Genomic DNA, 20,259 nt, shown 5'->3' on the forward strand with positions numbered 1-20,259 from the left:
GGGGACATGCAGTCTCCCTCGCAGGCTGCGAAGATGGAGGAGAAAGCGGAGGAGAAAGCGGAGGAGAAAGCGGAAGAGCCGGAGGATGCGGCGGACGACGACGACGATTACGACGACGAAGACGACGAGGATTACGGAGAAGAGGATGACGACGACGAGGACGACGAGGACGAGGGAGGAGGCGGCACCAGGGGGGCTCGGCGGAGGCGCCGCAAGTCAGTCCATCCCGACTCCGGATTCAAACTCGATTCCGCCGTGTCTGGCTCCGAAGCGGGGCTTGAAACCGAAGCGGGAAGCGGGGAACAATCCGAGCAGGATGGCAAGAGTCCCGCCCTGATGGGCCCTTACTTTTTAGCCTGGACTCCCGAAGAGGTGGCCGAGTGGATCGAAGCGCTGGGATTCCCCCAGTACAAGGTAAACAGAGTTGGCTTTGCAGCGCAGGGAAACAGCAGGATGCATGCAGGATGGGACCATCACGATGGTACAGTATGTGTAAGAAGGAAGTTCAGGGTGAGGGGAGGGGAGTCTTCCTGATATGACAAAGCGAAGAAAGGTTACCCTGAGCATGTGTAGAGTGCACTTCAGTCACCCAAATGGATGCTTTTGTAACACACTTTTGTTATTCTTCTGATTTGTAATTGCATTGTTTTGAATTATAGACATGTATCCTAGAAGGGGTCACACAAAATGAAAATAATCCTGACCAACCTTCACGTATAGCAGCATTGATTTATTGAATGTATTTATATCCTTCCTTTCAAAGAAGCCCAGGGCAGCATACATGAGAAGACATTCAGCTGTTTGAGCCCAGCTCCACTTCTGTGAATTGTTGGACCTTTGTTATATTTAATTAAATGCCACCAGTTTAAGTTAGTTGGAGAAATAAATAAAAGGTTTTGCCACTTGTCATACATACCACATGCTATCTAATTATGCAGTTTTGTTGTTGCTGATTTGTTTCTTGTTTTGTTGTAATTAGGAGTGTTTTACTGCAAACTTTATCTCTGGTCGCAAACTCATCCATGTAAATTGTTGTAATCTACCACAGATTGGGATAACTGACTTTGAGCATATGAAGGTAAGAACACATACTGCAACTGGATCTTCCTTATAGATGGAAGACAGATTATGTGACAAGTGATATGGGCATATGCACTTTTGTAGAGACTAGATTTTTTCTTTGGTTACTTCTGTTTTATTATACATGGGGTGCTTCCATGGTAGATTTTACCACAGTGGAGAGAGAGCTGAATAATACCATTTTTTGGCAGAAGATGAACTGTGGCAGAACAGAAACAGTGCTGCATGTAACGATTGCAGAGTAGGAAAGAAAGCAATGCCTTCTTACATCCTGAGAACAGGAGGTTGGACTAGATGGTACTTCAGCCTGATCCAGCAGGGCTCTACTTATGTTCTTAGGATTGCAATATTAAATCAGTAATATCTGTCTATTGCTGCTGGGTCCTGTCTCCTAAAACTATTGCTATTATAAGCTTATAGTTAAAACTAAAGCTTTGTTATATGATACTAGATAGCTCCCTGTGTTTAGAAATTCCTGTACATGACATAAAATAGCAGCAGCCATGGGAATTTTGGAAACCATCAAAAGAAACTGCTTCAACTAACTGAAATTGCATTTTTTTTATCCGCACACATTCATTTTAGGAAGCTTTCCTATACTAAGTCATACTATTTCTCCATCTAGCCCAGTGTTATCTACTCTGATAACAGTTTTCCTAGTTCTCAATGAGAAATTTTCTCCATTGCTTGCTACACAGGATACATTTAAGAAAAGATGCCAAGAATTGAAACTGGGATCTTCTATATGTGTAACATGTGTTTTATCCTGGAGCCATGGTCCCTTCCTTCTCTTGCTGTTTTATTATGGGATACAAGGATGAAAACTCAACAGAACAAAAAAATTAATACATTTATTTTCCTAGTGGAGATGGTTTTCTTAAAACTTCCTTTTGCTTTTCAGGAAATTTCACGACATATGCGAGCATTGCTGGAAATAGAGGAGCCCCCCTTTGTCAGAAGCATCTCTCTCCCCCGCAGAGATAATATGGGTTTGTTTCTGGAGCAGAAATCGCGGACTGGAAAACGAAGTGATGCCCTTACCTATTCTCAGTTTATCGAAGACTCAGGATTACGTGACTATGAGCCAGCACCACCACAGGATGAAAGTTCATGGCATGGAAGTTCACAATATAAAAGTTTACGGCGGAGTAGCTCGCGGCGGAGTAGTTCGCGGCGGAGTAGTTCGCGGCGGAGTAGTTCGCGGCGGACTAGTTCACAGCAGGCTAGCTCACATCAAGCTAGTTTGCAGCAAGCTAGCTCACAGGAAATGAGCTCACAACATGGTAACTGATATTCCCAAAAGAAATAAATTGGGTTTTTTAACACTATCAAGTTGGGTGTGGTCCCCATTCACTGAGCAGCTAGTTGGACTACCTGATCTTAAAAGGCAATTTTAGTGGTTGCAGAGCAAACAGAGATGTGCTTTTCTGCAGCCTAATCCTAAACATGACAAAGAGGACAGTCATGCAGCTGTGGTGTCAACACAGAAACAGCACACAGAAACACAGGAAAGTGTTCTTACTGGAGTTTATCTTAAGGTCTTTTCCTTGCTCTTTGTGAGGGCTCACATTGGCCTGATTCACACAACAGCCTAACCCTAAACCATTGCTTAGCCCAAGTGTGTGTACAAGTGTGTGGAGGCTCCTGGAGAGGAGATTGCATATGATTTGGTCCTCTTTCTGCTACTGCACTGAGCTAAGACATGGTCTGGCTTATAATATCATCCAAACACAAGCTCATGGTTTAGGTACCCTGGGCAAACCATAAACTGTAAATCTTAGAGCAAATCTTAAAGCTTGTGGTTAGTGTGGAGAGAATAAAACCATGAGCCCAGGGATCAATGAGCCAAACCATGGTTTAGCTTAGTGCAGCACATTAGCAGTACAGTCAAGCCTCGGTTGACGAACGCAATCTGTTCCGGAAGCCTGTTCGGCTTCCGAAATGTTCAACAACTGAGGTGCGGCTTCCAATTGGCTGCAGGAGCTTCCTGCACTCATGCAGAAGCCACATTGCACATTCGGCTTCTGAAAAACATTCGAAAACTGGAGCATTTACTTCTGGGTTTTCTTTGTTCGAGAGCCGAAACATTCCAAAATGGAGGTGTTTGGGATCCGAGGTTTGACTGTATGTATATTGTCATTGGAGCTATGGTTTGTCTTAACAGGTTGTGTGAGCCAGACTGTAGTGTGATGGCTGTGAACGTGCACTGTGAAAGCCATGGTTAAAACTTTGCCCCAGTCATGATCTCACCATTTAGCCATAGTCAAGCAACCATCCCTCATCCATAGTATCTCCATCTACAGTACACATTTGTAAGGATTACCTTGATTATCTATATGAAGTGTATAGTAAATGTCAAGTGTTTTTATAATATTAAAAACTCTGAATCTATGGTTTTGGATATTTACATTTTATGCCACAGATTTTTGTATTCATCCTTGAGTTCATAAAATATGGATTTTGCTTCATAGGCCGCGTTCACACAAACTTTTATTCATGAAGCAATGGAGACTGTGTTCATTGGATTGCTTAGAAGTTGTGTTCCACAGTTTTTTGTTGAATATATTTTCAAGTGATCATGCTTAGCTTCAGCTAAGAAGTGATGTTCCTGTTTTCCATTTATCCTGAACTGAGGCAGCTGTTCATCACCATTGTATTGCAACATTGCATATGTTATTTATTTAAATCACTTGCGTTCAGCTATGAGGTTTAGAGAAAAACAGTGGCAGATGAAGGAGTACAGGTTTAGCTACATGAGAGGTAAAAGAACAAATGGCTAATAATTATATTAGTGTTTCTTTTCACTTTATTTTACCATACCATAGCATAGATTAGTATGATAGGATCTAAACATTTTAAAAACATGTCATTTCCGAGATTCAGTTTGTAGTAATTCTTCCCTGCTTAGCCTCTGTTACAAACTTTCCATTGCTAAATATCACCCCCCACTGATATATTTTTTCATTACAAATCACTATTTGGATTCCTGAAATGTATGTGGTTAGAAAGGGTAGTAGTTACTTAATACTTACATAGTTTTTAGTACTGATATTAAAAGCAATACCTTTCCTACTTCTTCCTCATTGGAGTCACACCATAGTTATTTTATGTCTCTTCAGAATCAGAACTAGATCCCTCTTCTACTTTGCTTATGAAAGTCCCATCTAGGCCATGAATCAAAGTCTTGGTGGGGTTCAGTAGCACAGCTGAAAGAGATGTCTTCTTAGAGACAGCGCTCATGGAGTCTTCAGTGTTTGTGGATAATACAGCAATCAAGTTATGATATAATAAAGCAACTTTCTGGAAAGATGTAGTTGATTCAAGAAACTGGCTAAAAGGTGAGTCCCTTTGCTGTACAGCTGTCAGGTCAAACCATGGGAAAGTACTAGGGGAACAGAAAACATTTATATATAGGTCACTGAATACATATTCAAAACCAAATTCTTGTGGGAGTGGTGCATCCAAAATGCTATGCAAAGAATTAATGTAGTATAGAATTCTATGATGTCACCACAGTAGGCTGTTTTTTCCCCAGTTAGGTCTGTTATCAACTGTAGGGAGTGAGAATGAATTTCACAATGAGAACAGCAGTTGTTGTTTTATGCTGCTATGTGCCATGGAATATAAGTCTCTACATATTTAGCCAGTCTCGTATATTCATGTAAATGTGTTTTAGCATACCAGGTAAAGTAATATGTTATGTTTAAACTCTAAACAGAGAATCTTACACAGTCTTTTCTAGGAGAGAAAAAGAGAATCATATTTTATAAAGGGTCAAAGGGCCTGGGGCAACTTCCGCACATATAAATGCCACCATTCTATCCTTATAATTTTGTTGTTATAGAGGTCTTGCAGATAAAAATGGGAAGATTTCATATTTAACTTGCTAACCACTTTTCTTTCTTTCTTTCTATGCAAGGGCTGCTAAAAGAAAACAAGACAAAAGAACAGAATGTACTGCACAGCTTGGAAGCTGCCTTCTCCTGGTCAGTCCACAACAGAGATGGCATTAAATGCATTTGATGGGTTGTATTCAACATAGCGCTAAGGTGAACATTCCATCAATGCAAGGATTTCTCCCTGTGCAACAAAACATACCCATCCCCTTTCTCCATGCATCCCCTAAATCTGTGCTGGAGGTTTTCCCAACCCTCGTGAGCAGATGCATGGGGCATGTGCAGAGAGAGGAACGGAAATCCTATTGTGCTAGTACAAGTATTTAGTTGAATGTCACCTTAATGTTTCTTCCCTTTTAGCAATAACAGTCAGTAGAAGCTTACCTCTTTAAGCCAATAACAGTCTGGATGGGGATTTTCAGCAGAACTGAAGCATGGGGAAAGGTAGCATCCATTCTTGCACACCAGAGTCCCATGCCAGTGCTGCATATACTTAGTGGCCATGGCAATGGTATAGCAACCCCACACACAATCAGGACTATACACAGGATGCGTGACTTTTCAATGTTAGGAACTCACTGCCACGTGGAAACATTTCCAACAACTTCCACGCAACTGCCTAACTTTAGGTTTAACTCTGTCTCAAGCAGACACTAACCCCAGATGTTAAACTAACCAGTTGTATAAACTCTATGTCTTCTGGAAGTTTAAACTGAGTAGGGTTTGGAGAACAAGAAAATGGTGGGGTTGGGTCATCAGAATTGAAGAACATAGGGTTCTTTTACTTAGAAAGCATGTTTCTAATTCAGTATCATGCACAGATGAAGCTCCATCCACTTTTTAAAATGCTCAATAGGTCAAGAGTAAATACTATTTCCAGTTTGTCATACTTACTTATTACATTGCAGGGTGGAAGCGAAGGCTTGGTTGATGAAGTTTTCACAAACTAGCTCTGGCGATTCCGATCTATTATCTAAGGAGGTGGTGCTAGCTTTTGCAGGAAAACACGCTTCATTGAGGAAGAGCAGGGCTCTCATGTAGGTTACACGCTGCCATGTGTAGCTATTTAGAGCTGCATAGAAAACTGCTGCCATCCACTTTGTATTGACAACAATTTCCGCTGTAAGATAACACAAATGTTATATTAGACATGCAAAGCGTTTAGTTCACCATACTTTTAGGCAGCCCTTAAGCCAAACTTTCCTGTCAATTTGTGACCCTTCTCACTGGTGAGGGATTGCCATTGTCTGAGGCCCTTTCCCGCACCTTTTTGGGGAAAACATATAAGACCTGCACAAGCAAGATCATGAATGGGAATTGGGCTGAGAGAATACCTGCATCTCTCCTCCTGTCCATGGATGCAGACTCTGACCTGACAGGCAGCTAAATGAGTCAAGAATAAAATGGTTGACTTCTGAGGCAGCTACTACTTCAGGATTACAGGTGGATGAATCACATTTTTAAAATCTTCTGTTGAAACAAGTCCTTGTACATAGAAAACTAGCGCTGCAAGGAGCTCAGTTGCCTTTTGCAAATATGCTACTTCTTTATTTATTGGAAGCTTTAAAAAAATAATAATGGGGGAAGCATGAACCAAAATAATCTCTCTCACTTCCAGCCCACTCTCCTATCTCATTCTGCTGCATGTGTGGTTTGAGTCTCAGAGGTAGGCATGTGATGCTGGTGCCACTTTTTCCAAGCTGATGGCAGCCAGCTATAATGGATGGTGCACCTGCATCTGAGACTCCATTTCTGGGCTGGAGTGAAAAATTATAAGGGGCAGTGCTAAAAAAAATGAAATGTTTAGGGTTACTCTCATTTTAACTCAAGAAAATCACCATTTTATAGTTCAAATCAGGAAAAATAAATACAGTAAATGGACAAAAACACAAAGATTCACAAAATGTTTGGGGGTATGCGTATCCGTGCGTACCCCCAGAAAAAAAGCACTGAGAAGGGGTAATTGACCAAAGCAGGGACAGAGGACAGACCTCTGGTGGTAGAGAGCGAGAGAAAAGAAAGCTGTGGAATGGGGGGGAGTAGAAACATTAACAGAAATGAGGTTCAAACATCCAAGACTAAAAAAGAAAATGGTTAAAACTGTAGCAAAAGTGAACTTTGCTTTTAACAGCAGGTGGGCTGAACAAAATATTCAGATACAAACGTTAAGTATTGGAAATGCTCAGATATAATCATTCATTTGCCACATATAGCGGGGAGATGTCAGAAGGCCTCCTATGTTTTTGGAGGATGGTTTGTTTTGTGCATCTTGATCCAGGACATGGCAAATGAACCTATTTCACCTCCTCCCTGCATACAGATACAAAAGCTGGGCTTTGATTATAAGAGGTGAACATTAAATTAACCACATAACAATAACCAAGCTCTCTTCTTCATACAGGCTGCAAAGTGAAGAAAGATAGTTCACCTACCATTAGGGTTACAGGGACATGTGGCTTGGATAACAGCTGGGTCTTTGAGGGCTTCCACAACTGTCCTGCTGGCCTCCCACATCTGAAAAAGTCCACTCTCCACAAACTTGTACTGTGGCCTCAAGATGTTATTGGAGGAAAGAAGTTGTTTCAGCCTAAAAGCAAATAAGAGCAGAGTTAATCAGATGGACTTTGGTCTGAGAGGCAAGCAGGCAGAAGAAGAATGATAAAACGTGTTCTATAGCTCATTATGGAAAATCACATTGACAAAGGCTCAGACACTACAGCGCCATCTGGTGTCGTATGTTTAACAATATCATTGCCTGAATGTAGCTGAGTCCCCTATTACATGCCTTCAAAATGCATTCATTGAATGTGTGTGGGCTCACTGGACTGGATTGTACTCACTGTCCCCAATTTCTACATGTTGTTGCTGCTGTAGTTATTCATTTATATACCCCTTAATGCCAAAACAGGGTTCTAAGTGGTTTACAAGTCTAAAAATCAGTTGCACAAGCATTGAAATATAAATGATTAAAATTCACAATAAAAATCCCATTAAACACTGAAACATAAACTCATCATTAAAATATACAATAAATCAATCCCATTAAAACAACACACTGATTAAATATTCGGTAGAAGATATGGGTGGATCCTGGTACTATGAAAATGATATGTTTGCAATCACCATTCCCGACATCCTTAAGAAAACTCACAATACAGGCCAGAATGGTCATTCTTTAATGTGACAATCTCTGAGCAATGTGGGGTTTTAGAGGTTCAAGCTTGTACCGTGGTTGTGGTGAGTGAGCAAGTGTGTGTCATAGTATAAGCAGTTAAGAAACCAAACACATCTTTCTGAAGGTCTGGTAGTGTGCCCTGCTTAAGTTACACTGGAAAAACTTCAAACATGGCTTTCCTTATAACCCAGAATGTACATGTTTTGCATCTAATAGCACAGACTAAACACTGTCACACACCTAATTCTAATACCAGCTGTGCAATCTTGGGGGAAATGTGCATAGGATTGCGGTCCCAAGCTATAATTTGATGCACGGTTAGTTGGGAGAGTTTCCTTGAGAACTGAATGGGACTTGCTTCTGAGTAAACATGCATAGATTTGCACTGCTAGTCTCAGAATTCTAAAATATAATATGAGCAAAATCCTTAGATCTAGTTCCCAAGTAAAGCAGATAGTACTAGGAAGGGTCACCTTGAATAGGTTCATCACAACTTTGACACCAGCAGTTGCTTAACTCAGAGGAAATAGTTACTTGTTGCTTTTAAGTTGTGTCACACAATTGGATGATATCTTCAAATTAAGCTAGCTCTGACGTTTTAATGCACAGTACCTGGGCAGAGGGATAGCTGTGACCAGGCTGTAGATAATGCAACATTTTGTAAGTGCATCCTGGATTTCTGCACAAACGTGTGGGAGGTGAGATGGAAGACAGCAGAGAAATACAGCATCTGCCCAGCCCACCAGCTTCCTGTTGTCATAAAAGCAGGTAACTCCCAGTGTCTCAAATTCTCCTGGAAAAGACAATGGAGAGGAAGAATAATCTCTTGTTTCCACATAAGAATGGCCACCTATTTAATACCTGAGGTTGCAACCCCATGCACTTTCAGCTAAGAGCGCAGTGGTGCTCTCACCCAAGCACAGAGGGATTTGTTTCTGAGTAAACCTAATTAGGACAGCACTTCAAGGTTGTGTGATCACTTGGTTTGTATAGCATACACCGTTCCAATAATCTGAAGTGGGTACCAAACAGAATGCTGATTATTGTATCCTACCTTTCTCTACTATTAAAAGCCAGTTTCAGTAAAAAGCTTCTTCCATCATCACTTCCAGATGATTTGCAGCCTCTGCTTCCTCGGGAGGTGTATAGCATAGTTACAGAGAAGCCACTAAGAACATCTCTAGGTATGCCGTTATACCACATAGTGTACTTATGAGGATGTTTTCCATCTGTCTTAATGTAGAGGGCATTGGGATGGAGTTAATGTCTGTAATTTCTTTTTGAATACATTAACATGAAAGAAAATGGGCCACAACAGTGATGCGAGATGACTTCATTATAGCCAAGTCCTCTCATTTTATGACACTTTGAGAACTTTGCATAATGACCACAGATAGCTGTCATACACCACAGTTCTTCTGGGCCATGGAGGACTGAAGCCTCTGTCCCAGAAAAAATGCAAAAAAATAATAATCACCTGGCACTATTTCAAAAACTCTGATTTAAAGTCTATAATTCGAGAATCGCCAAACCTCAGAAACTGGCCACCTTTCAAAAACTATAAAAAGACTTTTAATATTCCTCCTCTTTATCTTCAGGGATGATTATTGGAAAGGATTTCATTGTTCTAAGCTTCCCTCCATCTAGTTATTTCCTGTGTGTTTACCATTCATTTGGAATAAAGACCTCTACCTAGACCTCCACCTGGATCTCTAGGCAGGAGTGCACCTAAATTTTGTGATTACTAAATTGATTGCTGAATGCCTGTCAAGCACCTGAGTCTTACCCAGAGTTTCTGGACGCCTTGTAGATATCTGGATGCTCTTTCCTGACATGCCACCCAGATGCAACATTGTCCTGGCCAGCTGTTTCCCAATATGGCCTCCACCAATAATCCCAAGCTTCAGGCCTTGGCTGTCACCCTCTCTTTTCTGCCTGAGGAAGAACATAAATGGCAGTGTCATTCATTCGTTTTATTTGTAGGCTGCTTTTACATGCACAAAAATGCTAAAAGTAGCCTGCAACAAGAAAACAGGAAGGCATCTCACAAACAATTTCATAATAACATAGCAAAACAACACAACAGCAAATATAATACCATATGAAAAATGTCAATACTATAAATACAATGAGATTACACAAGCAACATCCAGCACCCAATAGCAAAAATAAAAAGCAACTCTACAATTCTATGATTCTATGTGATTTTCATCCCTCTTTAATATCCATTACAAACAATGTCTTGCATCATGGACAGATCAATAAACTCAAACTGTTGAAATAAAATAATAATAATAAGAAGAAGAATTAATATATATATATATATATATATATATATATATATATATATATATCCTGCCCTCCCCAGCTGAAGACGGGCTCAGAGTGGCTAACAACAGTAAAATAATACAGCATTCTAAAATCAATTCATTATAAAAACAGAAGGAGGAAAGCTGCACAAGTCAGAATGAAGTCTTAAGATAAAAGTGTGTGAGGTCCCTTTATGCTTTGCCCATGTAGACCACAGACTGAGAAAAAGGGAAGAAAGTGGTGTTCCATTAATATAATGCAGCTTTAATCCACAGCAGGAAATCTTACAGGAATGATTTTTGTTCCTTACTTTACCTGGTGGCTTGGAGCAGTCTGCAGAAGAAGAATGCGTGGGCACAGGCAGTCACTGTCAGTCCTTTGGCACGGCATTTTAAGCTCATCAGGGGCTCATGTATCCCTGCTCCATAGTCGGGCTGAAAGGTCTTCAGGTTTGCCATAATATCATCCATCTTGAGCTTGAACAGAAACCTTCTGTGGTGAGTGGCAGCTGCAATAGTGGCAGAATAGTCATCCATTTCCAACTGCTCTGTGGTGACCACCCTTTCTGCAAGGGTGAAATCAACTATTGTGCATGTGGCCATTCTTGTGTGTCACCCAGAGCCTTGGGTACTTTTGCCTTTAGTCAACAGCACAGGGAAACAGCCCAGAACGAGAAACAAACTTCTCTGCCACAAACTCTGTGTTTCCAACAAAAGGGGGAGACCTCCAGACATTAACTCTGTGGCTATTTGCACAGCTCTTGGGAATGAATGGAGTGGATGTCCCTTGTCCTTCAGCCCATGCTCGGTTCAAAATATAGCCTTAAGAAAAGTAAAAAAAGAAACTAGCTACTGATCAAAGTCATCAATTTGCCATCAAGAGGATAGTAATATTGAAATGTAAGGACCTAGCTTGTCCTGTTGAACCATTGATGGCCATGAGAAGCAAAGTTGCCTTCGCCTGGCACAAGAAAGGGGGAAAGAAAAAAGACTCTCACCCAATTACCAGCTTTCACATCTGCTGAAAGAAACAGGCAGCTGTAGTGCACAGCATCCCATCCTTTTTCACTCCAAAAGCTTCTGGGTCCTGCTCAACTGCCATGCTATCAAACAAAACCACCGTCGTCATGGCAAATGCCTGGTAACTGAACCTTGTTTCTAGAACCCATTTTTGCACGTGATGACTTCATAATTGCTGCCTTTAAAGGGGACAGCAAATCATTTCCCTCCCTACAGGGAATCTGAGCAACTCCTTAAAAGGTACAGACTACTTTGAACTGTCTTATATGAACTTTCCAGAGCTTTAGACATCTCTATTTGAATCTGCTTTGATACCGTGTGTTGAAAATTGTTAGTGTATGAACAGCTGTTATGACTGGAGAGTCTAAGGTGGCTGACTTTCTCTACTCTTACAATATATGCTTATGTGTGTAGGGAAAATTCTAAACTAAATTCAATTTACTTTAAAAATGACTCTTGCATTAAATTATGCGTTCCAGACTAATTGTCCCTTGTATCCTTTGGGGTTGAAGTGTCTTCCAAGACAGGAACATTTATATCCTTGACTTTTAACGCATAAGAAATTATGAGGGCAACCTATAAAAAGCAAAACTTCCTGCCTTATTTTTCATCTTAAAGCAAAACAGGGGAAATGAATGCAGTTACCTAAAAATATAAACTTTAAAACCAGGCATACCAGAATTGGCCAATTGACACATGTGGTACTAGCTTACGTATAAACCATACATTAAAGCTGTTCTCTTCATATACTCTAAAGCAGCCTTTCTCAACCTTGGATCCCCAGATGTTCTTGGACTACAACTTCCATGAACACTGACCACTGGCCCTGATGGCTAGGAATGATGGGAACTGTAGTCCCACAACAGCTGGGGTCAAAAAAGGCTGCTCTAAAGGAACATCGGAAAATAGTCAGTGTTAAAGCTTGCTTCTAGTGGTTAGATGGGAGTTTGAATCATCTCTCCCAGTTCCAAGTTCAACAGCTTACTGCTTTGCATGGCCTGGCAGGAATATGCAAACAGGATGTGCAAGGGTAGTAGAGCAGTTGGTTTCCATGAAGAAAGTCCACAGTTAGAGTCCCTGGCTTCTCCAGGTAAGGCTAGGAAAGACACTCTGAAACCATGGAGAACTGCTGCCAGTCAAGTGTAGGTAATACTGAGCTATATGGACCACTGGTCTGACTCAGGATAAAGCAGCTTCCAATACATGGGCAAGTGAATTCTTTTGAGTCCAGCGTGAATCAACATCACTATACTGAAATGCCTGTGGCACCATAGAGTTGGAAGAGACCCTGAGGGCAATCTAGTCCAGCCCCTGCAATGCAGGAATCTCAACACCCATTACCTTATCCTATATGTACCCCACTTGACTGCTTTGATTGGTGGACTGGCACTACAGGTGCCCACATACCCATTCTGCATTTGTAAGAACTTGATCCTTTAAAGTGACAGTGCCTATACTTTGGAACTCCCTATTGAGATCAAGCAGGAATCTTCACTGCACTCTTTAGATAAGTATGCACACTTGAGGCTATTGCTCGTTTGTTACTATGTTATGCATTTTTTGTGTTCTTAAACCACCCTGTGATCCTTGGATGAAGGGCCGTATACGAATTTAATACATAACAATAATAATAAAACAACACCCAGATGCTTAGAAAGTTGAGGTAATATTAATGTGTTTTAGTATTTAAACTTTTGTATGTTTTGTAGTTGGGTTTTTCTTGATTTTTCTGTTTTATATTTTGTAGGGGTTTTTTTTAAAAAATATTGAGTGGTGTTTTAATATAAACATAAATATAAATATAAAAGTATGTATGTCCTCTCACTGAAGAGTCACAGTGGACAAAAATGCTTTGGAGTCCCTAGATAATATTTTCCCATTTTACTTATAATCCCTTGAGGGTACAACCCCAAGATAACCCCAGCTGGCTATTCTACTTTTGCAAGATAAAAAAAGCAAGAAAATACATTGCAGTCACACAGAGGGAGGCAAAGCTTTATTTACAGGAATGGAAAAAATGAAGGAGAAAGAGGGCAGAAGAGAAAGGGATCCAGGCCTGTGGTACATTTTATGAAATAAGTACCACAGAACAAGTAGTCTTATTAGCCCTTGCTGAGGGAAAATGCAACCATTGTCCAAGAAGCATATTAGTCAGTCTCCAACTAGAATTGGTTTTATGTTCTCCTTGGCCTAAAGGCAAGTGGTTATTATACAATGATCTGGGGAGAAGAACACGGGTGGGGTTAGATCGCCTTGAAGAATCTCTATACAGCCCTTCCTCAGTTAAATAAAAGTCCCAATTATCTTGAGTTTCAATCCTATCAAAGCAGTCACTGTCCCGCACTTTGGACCTGGATAACATGAAAGGACTGGAAACAATTCCTATAAATAACAATTTCACAGGGAGCCATCCTTCCTGACTCAGATGAACAGATAGTCTGCAAGAAGTGTTTAGGTGCCAGCTTTACTTTTCTCATTTATGCAATCATGTTCTATTCATCATATGGTCAAGTTGAAAAGAGAGTGCTGGATTTCAGCTTTTTAGCTTTGGTTCTGTTGGCTGAACATCTCCTTTGGGTTCTGTCCCAGGATCCAAAAGCAGAGCTAGCTACAATCTGGGCAGTGGATTAAAACCAATGCAGAGCTATGTTTGGCAGCTTGCCTTCATTGTTCCAGTAAAATCAGGCTTCTTCCATGATGAGTGAGCAGCTCTCAATTCTTCCATCGGATTTGCTGAAAGAGAAACAGAATGATATATGGCTAGTTTCAAATATCATCACACCTCCCGGCTGTCTGGACAACAGCCAGTGAACCTACACCTGTCAAAACAGATGGGGAGAGAGGACTCCATACTCAATTTGTGAGAAAACAATGGGAGTAAAATTATATATTTTAATCTTTTAACCAAAATAGAGATATTAGACTTTACTTTCAGTGCAGCTAAGTAACAATCCAGTAGAAACAGAAGAGCCAAATGAAAGCCAGCAATCTTGGGTTAATGCTTGAAATGGATTAATAAAAAACCCACATTAGAAGCCCTGTTTCACACAAGCTTAAAGGACATATAGGAAAGCAAACAACAAGCAATTAACTTGCACAAATCATCTCCATTAAGTAGAAGGCAAGTTTTACTGCCATCTGTATCATTAAAGGGGATTAAGTCTTTAAGCTTCCAATTTAGGAGAAGGATTTTGTCCTGAATTTTCTTGGTTTCTAGCTGTATACTGTTACAAGTCACGACTACATTGTAAATTGGAAATGAAATTGAATCTGAAAGGTAGATTTGGATTTCTGGAGGCAGCAGGGGGAAAGATGCAAGCTAACAGTTGACTCTCAAAAGCAACTGCCTGGCATGATAAACGAACACAGATACTTGGCTTTTGTTTTGTTTTGCCCCGATATAAAAGTGATACCGCTATCTCACAAGAGTCCCCCTTACAAAAAGAAAAAAGTTGGCATGTGGTATGAGTTTGATGATGTCTACCGCACATGAGAAAATGAAAGGATAGAGCCAACAGTAGGATCACTAAACAGTTATCAACTGCTCTTCCCAACATCACTGCTGCTTGCCCTTATTGTTCAACCCCACTTTCTGCAACTAAATCAAAGCTGGCACCTGGAAAAAAACAGAATGAGAGCAAACCAGGGCAGTCTTTACCTGGGGGCACAAGGGATGCGGTGCACCCGGGCGCCAAATTCTGGGGGGTGGCCACCGCTGAAGCAGCCTAAGCCCTTAACCATGACCCCTGGGTGATTGCAGTTGATGGGTCGTTTCCGTTCTCTTTTGCGGAAGAGCTGCAGAATCAACTTATCTGGCGGTGCCCCCTAGTGGTGTCTTTCATTTTTGCATGATCGCAAAAATGGAAAGATGGAGTTATTGTTACCGCTTTTTATGAGTTATGAGCTGCCCCTCTATAAAAAGCTCAACAACCTTGACCTGCCCCCCCCAAAATGGGGGTGCTGGGCGGATTTTTGCATCCCTGCACTACATATGCTATAGACGGCTCTGGAGCAAACTGAATGAGTTGTTCTTTCTTACCGGGTTGCTGAGGATGCTATCAATCTTCTCCTCTGCTGGAGAACCCCGATCAACTTTACATCTGTACGCCATCAACTGGAGACGATCCTTCAAGTCTTTGTAGGTCTAGTTAAAAAGCAAAAGCCAGCTAAGGTACATGGCAGTCCTCTATCTCACGGTGATAGAGCATAGTTGGCCTTCTCAGTGCCTGCACTCTGGAACTCCCTCCCAGGAGACACTGACTTTGGCCTATCATTAATCGCATTCCACCATCAAATGAAGGCATTCCTTTTAGAAGGACAGCTTTTGAAACTTAGGCATCTTAAGCATTTTAACTCTGCTGGAAACTCTTACTAATAGAATTGGGTTTTGGTGGAAGAATGCGGTTTTTACTCCATTGTTCTTAGCCTTGCTGTCATCTTTATCATTTTGCTTTTGTACTATAATGTTCTTTTAATTTTCTGTTGTCTGCTAGCTGCCCTGGACTCTGCTTGATGAAAGTTGAATAGATATGCTTTAAGTAAATAAGCTGCCTGTGTGGAACCAAATGGTGAAAGGCATGTAAATGTCAGCTTGAATTAATTGGTATGAGTTGCTACATATCACATATGCTTATGTGCTTGCTTTACAGCCTTAGCTTTTGGCATAATTGGGAGAGGGGAAGCTGTTACCCAGGCCCATTGGCTGCCTGCCAGCTATTCTGAGAGATGGATGAGAGTTGGGAACGGGCCTCTAAGGCAGGGGTGAGTTACCTGGACTATTGCTGCCAGTTTATGTGGCTTGCTTTTTGTATAACACTTAACATATTAAACCCTCATGGATAAAGCCATGGTGCTTGCTACTTCAGCATCCATTCTGAGGTGAAGCAAGGAAGCCAGAATTGTATTGTTTTATTTGAGTCTTTTGATGTATCGCTCTATAATAAAGCACTAGGACAGATCACTCAGGTGTTCTGGGCATCTTTCTTTGGAATCCCTGCAACTGGGTCCTTAGGGGTATCAGTAAATCTTTCACGATGGTCTATATCTGGATCCTTGGGACAGAGCACTGCCCCAGTGGAGAATCAGTGCTTTCACTTCAACCTTTTTGGAAAGAAAGCAGTTCTTATCCTCTGGGGAAGAAATGTAGCTCAGGGGTAGAGCAGCTGCCTTGTATAAAACAGTTTCAACGCCGGGCATCTCCAGGTAGGGCTGGGAATGTCCTCTGTCTGAAACCCTGGAGAGCTGCTGCCAGTCAGTGTAGACAGCACTGAGATAGATGGACTAATGGTTTGACTCTGTATAAAGGCAGCGTCTTATGTCCAAGGACAGACTTCCCAGAACTGTCAGGAACAAGAGCTGCCTCCTCCCCACCACACACAGCAAGGACTCACATCTATAACAACGTCATGGCACTTGTATTTTATTGCAAGGTTCAACTTGGTCTCAACATCTTCTACCAGGCGCACGTACTCCTGTAAGACCTGCATAAGAAAGACAGGAAGCATCAACAGAGCAGAGCTACCAAAACTACTCTTCTCCATCTCCCAAGTTTATCTGTAAACCATATTTCTCTGCACCTGCACTCCATCAAAGGGAGTTGCTTTTGCTTAAATTTATTCTTGTTTATATTTCTGGATAGTAAAAAAATTATAATGCAAAAGGCACACACGGTCAAGCCAGCAACCCCATGCTCCATATGTCAAACAAAGATAAATTAACTCAAAGATAGATTTGACTGAGAAATCCATCATGGAGTAGAAAAACCAAGCACAGCCAGAGGGGCTTTTCCCTTCCAACATCTTATGCACAACCAAATGAAGATGAGTATACTTGTGGCAGACATGAAGAAATTGCAGGGTAGAGTTAGAAGTCTCTAACTTCAGAGGCAGGATACTGGTTTGCTGAAACAGGGCAAGTCACTCACTTACTTGTACAGGGGCATTGTTCCGTTGCAAGATCTCCACTACCCGATGAAAACCAATAGGAGCTTTCTTTTTAGTGTAGCCCAACCAGTTCTGAAATCACAATACAAAAATCACAGTAACATTAGATCTTGTGACAAAAGCAACCCAGAGATTTCAGGATGGGAAATGCAGCAAAAAAACTCTTAACAGCAAACAAAGAATGTTCAAGGCAGCTCCTCCTCTGTCTGCATGCCCCTCCTTATACACTCAAATGGCAAAAGCATCCTTCCTTTGGCTGAGGATGCTGCTCTTTTCCAATGGAGGCTGACTGCAGAATTTATGAACAGCCTCCCACATCTACCACTGTATTCTCAGTCTGTGCCGGATCCTTAAAGGGAAAGAGTGAAAGAGGCCTGAAACAAGCATCTACTGATGGATGAGATGACCTCTAGTGTATTACAGGAGGGGAGGTATCTTAAAGCAGAGGTGGGAAGTATATAGACGGGGATCTATTGGCAGATCCCGGGTGATCTGTGAGCCAATGAAGGCCCAATATTTGACCCAGGCTTTGAGAAAACCACCCTGACTCACCTTGGTGGTGAACAAAGCATCTACATCATGCCAAGCCCGGAGTTTGGCACGAGCAGCCAGGGCTGTCAGCACATACTGTTTGTCTGGGATCTAGAAGGCAGAAACATTGAAATGTTAGAACACGGTTGGGTTGTGAGCTCCTGGTTGGCACCAATCAATTCTTAAGGTACAACCCAGCAACTAGATGGAGTGCAGCAATATCTGGAAGGCACAATGCCAAACTGAAGTGCTAAAGGCCAGTGCAATGAACTTTGCTATACTGAGCTGCTGCGGCTAGACTTGGTCATCTGTTGTAGGACTTAATTCCTTCACCCAAAGCACACCTTTGCCTTATTTCCACTGCACATTTCTAACAGTGTTGCCCTCTCCTAGAATGCACAAATATTATACCCAGCAGATAGCTCCCTTACCTTGAAGGTTTTCTTCAAGTTTGCTGGACTACTGAATGTTCCCTGGAAAGAAGAGACATGGCAAATTTAACAGAGGGGATAGTGATGACCCATCCTAGTTGGTACCTCAACTATTCTGTAATATTCTATTCTATAAATGGCAGGCAATTTACAGAAAACTGGTGATATTCTGATCACCTCTTTCTCACGACCATGTCTGAGTCTTGCACTCTATACTCTCTAAAACCTAGTCTCCTTTAGCTCTGCCACAACAAATCAAGAACTGACTTAAAGTCTATAATGCCAGAAAATTTATTTTAGCATTTTCACATCTAATCCATCTATCCATCTGTTCATCTTTACACACATTTGCAAACACAAAAAATAACTATACATAATAATTTACTGAATAATAATAATAATTTACTGAAAGGAAAGGTACAATGTACCTTTCCTTTCAGTAAATTATTATTTTAAAAACCCAACGCTCACTTAACTTGTTAGCTAACCTCTAGCTAGCCACTCTTCTTCTTCTTTTTTATTATTATTCTTATTATTATTTTGCTACTTTTGGAATATGATGTTCCAAACCTTTAACAACCACTGCATTACTAATGGTGCATTACTTCCTTCCAGTTATAGCTAATATTTATTATAATGGGAACTGGTTGAACCAAGTACATAAGACAGGAAGGAGTCTCCCATACAGTATCCCTATACCCAGCCCAGCTATTCACTCTCTCGGAAATCCTGCAATACTTGAGCAGCATATTGCCAATTTGCAGGCAACAGGCTACTTTGGTTGGCCAGGCCATGTGAGTCAAATCTTGCTCCCCCTTTTTTTCGGCATGGCATGAGGCTTCAGCAACTAATACAGAGGATCCGCCATTTTTGTTACCCTAACCTCAGTCTCCGTGTAGTGATAGAAGCAGGAGTAGAAAAGCGTGGTGACCAGTGGCATGTTTAGGATGGAGGCCTTTCGAGGGTACTTCCGAAATATCTCCGTCTGCCCAGCTGACTCTAAATGCTTGTCATTTGCCTGGGGGGGGGGGGAGACCAGAAAAAACATGCTGCGTGAAAAACAAGGATAATTACAAGGTAATATAATAGGGCCAAGGATAACCAGTTTTAAATCTCAGCTCAAATCATGAGGCATACTGAGGCAGAAATCCTAGAAGCATTTACTCAGAAATAAGGCCCACTACAGGTAGTGGGGCTCACTCCCAGGTAAGTGGACACTGGGCTGCACTCTTAGTCATCTCAGTCCAGCCACTGTCTTTCAGCTCAAGCTACCTCACAGGGTTGTGCAGGAGGGAAAAGGGAAACTTCTTACATGTCACCCTGAGCACCTTGGAGGAAAGGTGGAATGCAAGTAGTATATTTGTTAAAATTTGTATCCTGCCTTTCCACCAAATGGTCTCAAGGCAGCTAACGAGAAGATACAAATTAAAACACAAAAATGCAGCGGTAAAGACAGGTAAAACACGACAATAAAATTGATAAACATAGTTAATTTCAGCAAACTGACAACAGCCATACCAGTCACCATATGCCCAAAGCTTGTCTAAAAATGCCTGCCAGTGGAAGGTTATCAGAGACAGAGCCACTGTATGATTTTATCCACTGCCTGCTTTTTGTAATCTTTATGTATACCACTTAGAAACTTTGGTGGTTAAGTGGTATAAAAATAGCTGAAATAAAATAAAAATAATTAAAAAGATGGGGTTCCCATGGTATATTACTTATTATTAATAACAGTAGGAGTTTCAGGTTGTTTCTTTCAAGCAAGACTAGTAATCTTTTACAGCCAAGACTTATAAATCAGTGCAGGGCTTCAGGATGACCTGAAGGCTAAACAGTCTCTCATCATCTATCATGATGGACTGGCTACGGCAA

At 41.3% G+C, this 20,259-nt stretch overlaps 3 protein-coding genes across 10 annotated transcripts in view; 1 reads left to right on the forward strand and 2 right to left on the reverse strand.

The window, feature by feature from the left end:
* Nucleotides 1-6: 6 nt before the first annotated feature.
* Nucleotides 7-16,864, forward strand: SAMD15 (sterile alpha motif domain containing 15; the record flags this gene model as incomplete). 4 transcript variants are annotated; one of them, XM_083619209.1, is made up of 5 exons in its annotated part: nt 7-414; nt 980-1,078; nt 1,982-2,363; nt 5,000-5,066; nt 16,130-16,864. In XM_083619209.1, 5 exons carry the CDS (start codon nt 7-9, stop codon nt 16,200-16,202), a joined length of 1,029 nt encoding a protein of 342 aa, XP_083475335.1. In that variant the 3' UTR covers nt 16,203-16,864. The 4 variants fall into 4 exon arrangements, with proteins under 4 accessions (XP_083475335.1, XP_083475337.1, XP_083475336.1 ...); XM_083619211.1 differs by lacking the exon at nt 16,130-16,864 and adding an exon at nt 9,264-9,279; XM_083619210.1 differs by lacking the exon at nt 16,130-16,864 and adding an exon at nt 7,378-7,409.
* NOXRED1 (NADP dependent oxidoreductase domain containing 1) lies at nt 3,558-11,843 on the reverse strand. 4 transcript variants are annotated; one of them, XM_083617844.1, is made up of 7 exons: nt 10,777-11,440; nt 9,938-10,086; nt 8,764-8,944; nt 7,409-7,563; nt 5,871-6,096; nt 4,145-4,465; nt 3,558-3,780 (listed from the first exon to the last, which is right to left on the reverse strand). In XM_083617844.1, exons 1-6 carry the CDS (start codon nt 11,061-11,063, stop codon nt 4,186-4,188), a joined length of 1,278 nt encoding a protein of 425 aa, XP_083473970.1. In that variant the 5' UTR covers nt 11,064-11,440; the 3' UTR covers nt 3,558-3,780; nt 4,145-4,185. The 4 variants fall into 4 exon arrangements, with proteins under 4 accessions (XP_083473970.1, XP_083473971.1, XP_083473969.1 ...); XM_083617845.1 differs by having other exon boundaries at nt 3,558-3,829; XM_083617846.1 differs by lacking the exon at nt 3,558-3,780 and adding an exon at nt 11,459-11,843 and having other exon boundaries at nt 3,864-4,465; nt 10,777-10,969.
* VIPAS39 (VPS33B interacting protein, apical-basolateral polarity regulator, spe-39 homolog) overlaps nt 13,462-20,259 on the reverse strand; it is an 18,514-nt gene continuing 11,716 nt past the window's right edge. For both annotated transcript variants that reach the window (XM_083616528.1, XM_083616527.1), the window contains exons 14-20: nt 19,268-19,402; nt 18,385-18,426; nt 17,975-18,064; nt 17,408-17,494; nt 16,871-16,960; nt 15,520-15,624; nt 13,462-14,213 (exon numbers count right to left, since the gene is read on the reverse strand). In XM_083616528.1, coding sequence (XP_083472654.1) covers nt 14,193-14,213; nt 15,520-15,624; nt 16,871-16,960; nt 17,408-17,494; nt 17,975-18,064; nt 18,385-18,426; nt 19,268-19,402 — 570 coding nt within the window. In that variant the 3' untranslated portion in view covers nt 13,462-14,192. The remainder of the gene's footprint in view (nt 14,214-15,519; nt 15,625-16,870; nt 16,961-17,407; nt 17,495-17,974; nt 18,065-18,384; nt 18,427-19,267; nt 19,403-20,259) is intronic.

The sequence above is a fragment of the Podarcis filfolensis genome (assembly GCF_964270895.1).
Source record: "Podarcis filfolensis genome assembly, chromosome: 1".
In the NCBI taxonomy this organism is placed as follows: Eukaryota; Metazoa; Chordata; class Lepidosauria; order Squamata; family Lacertidae; genus Podarcis; species Podarcis filfolensis.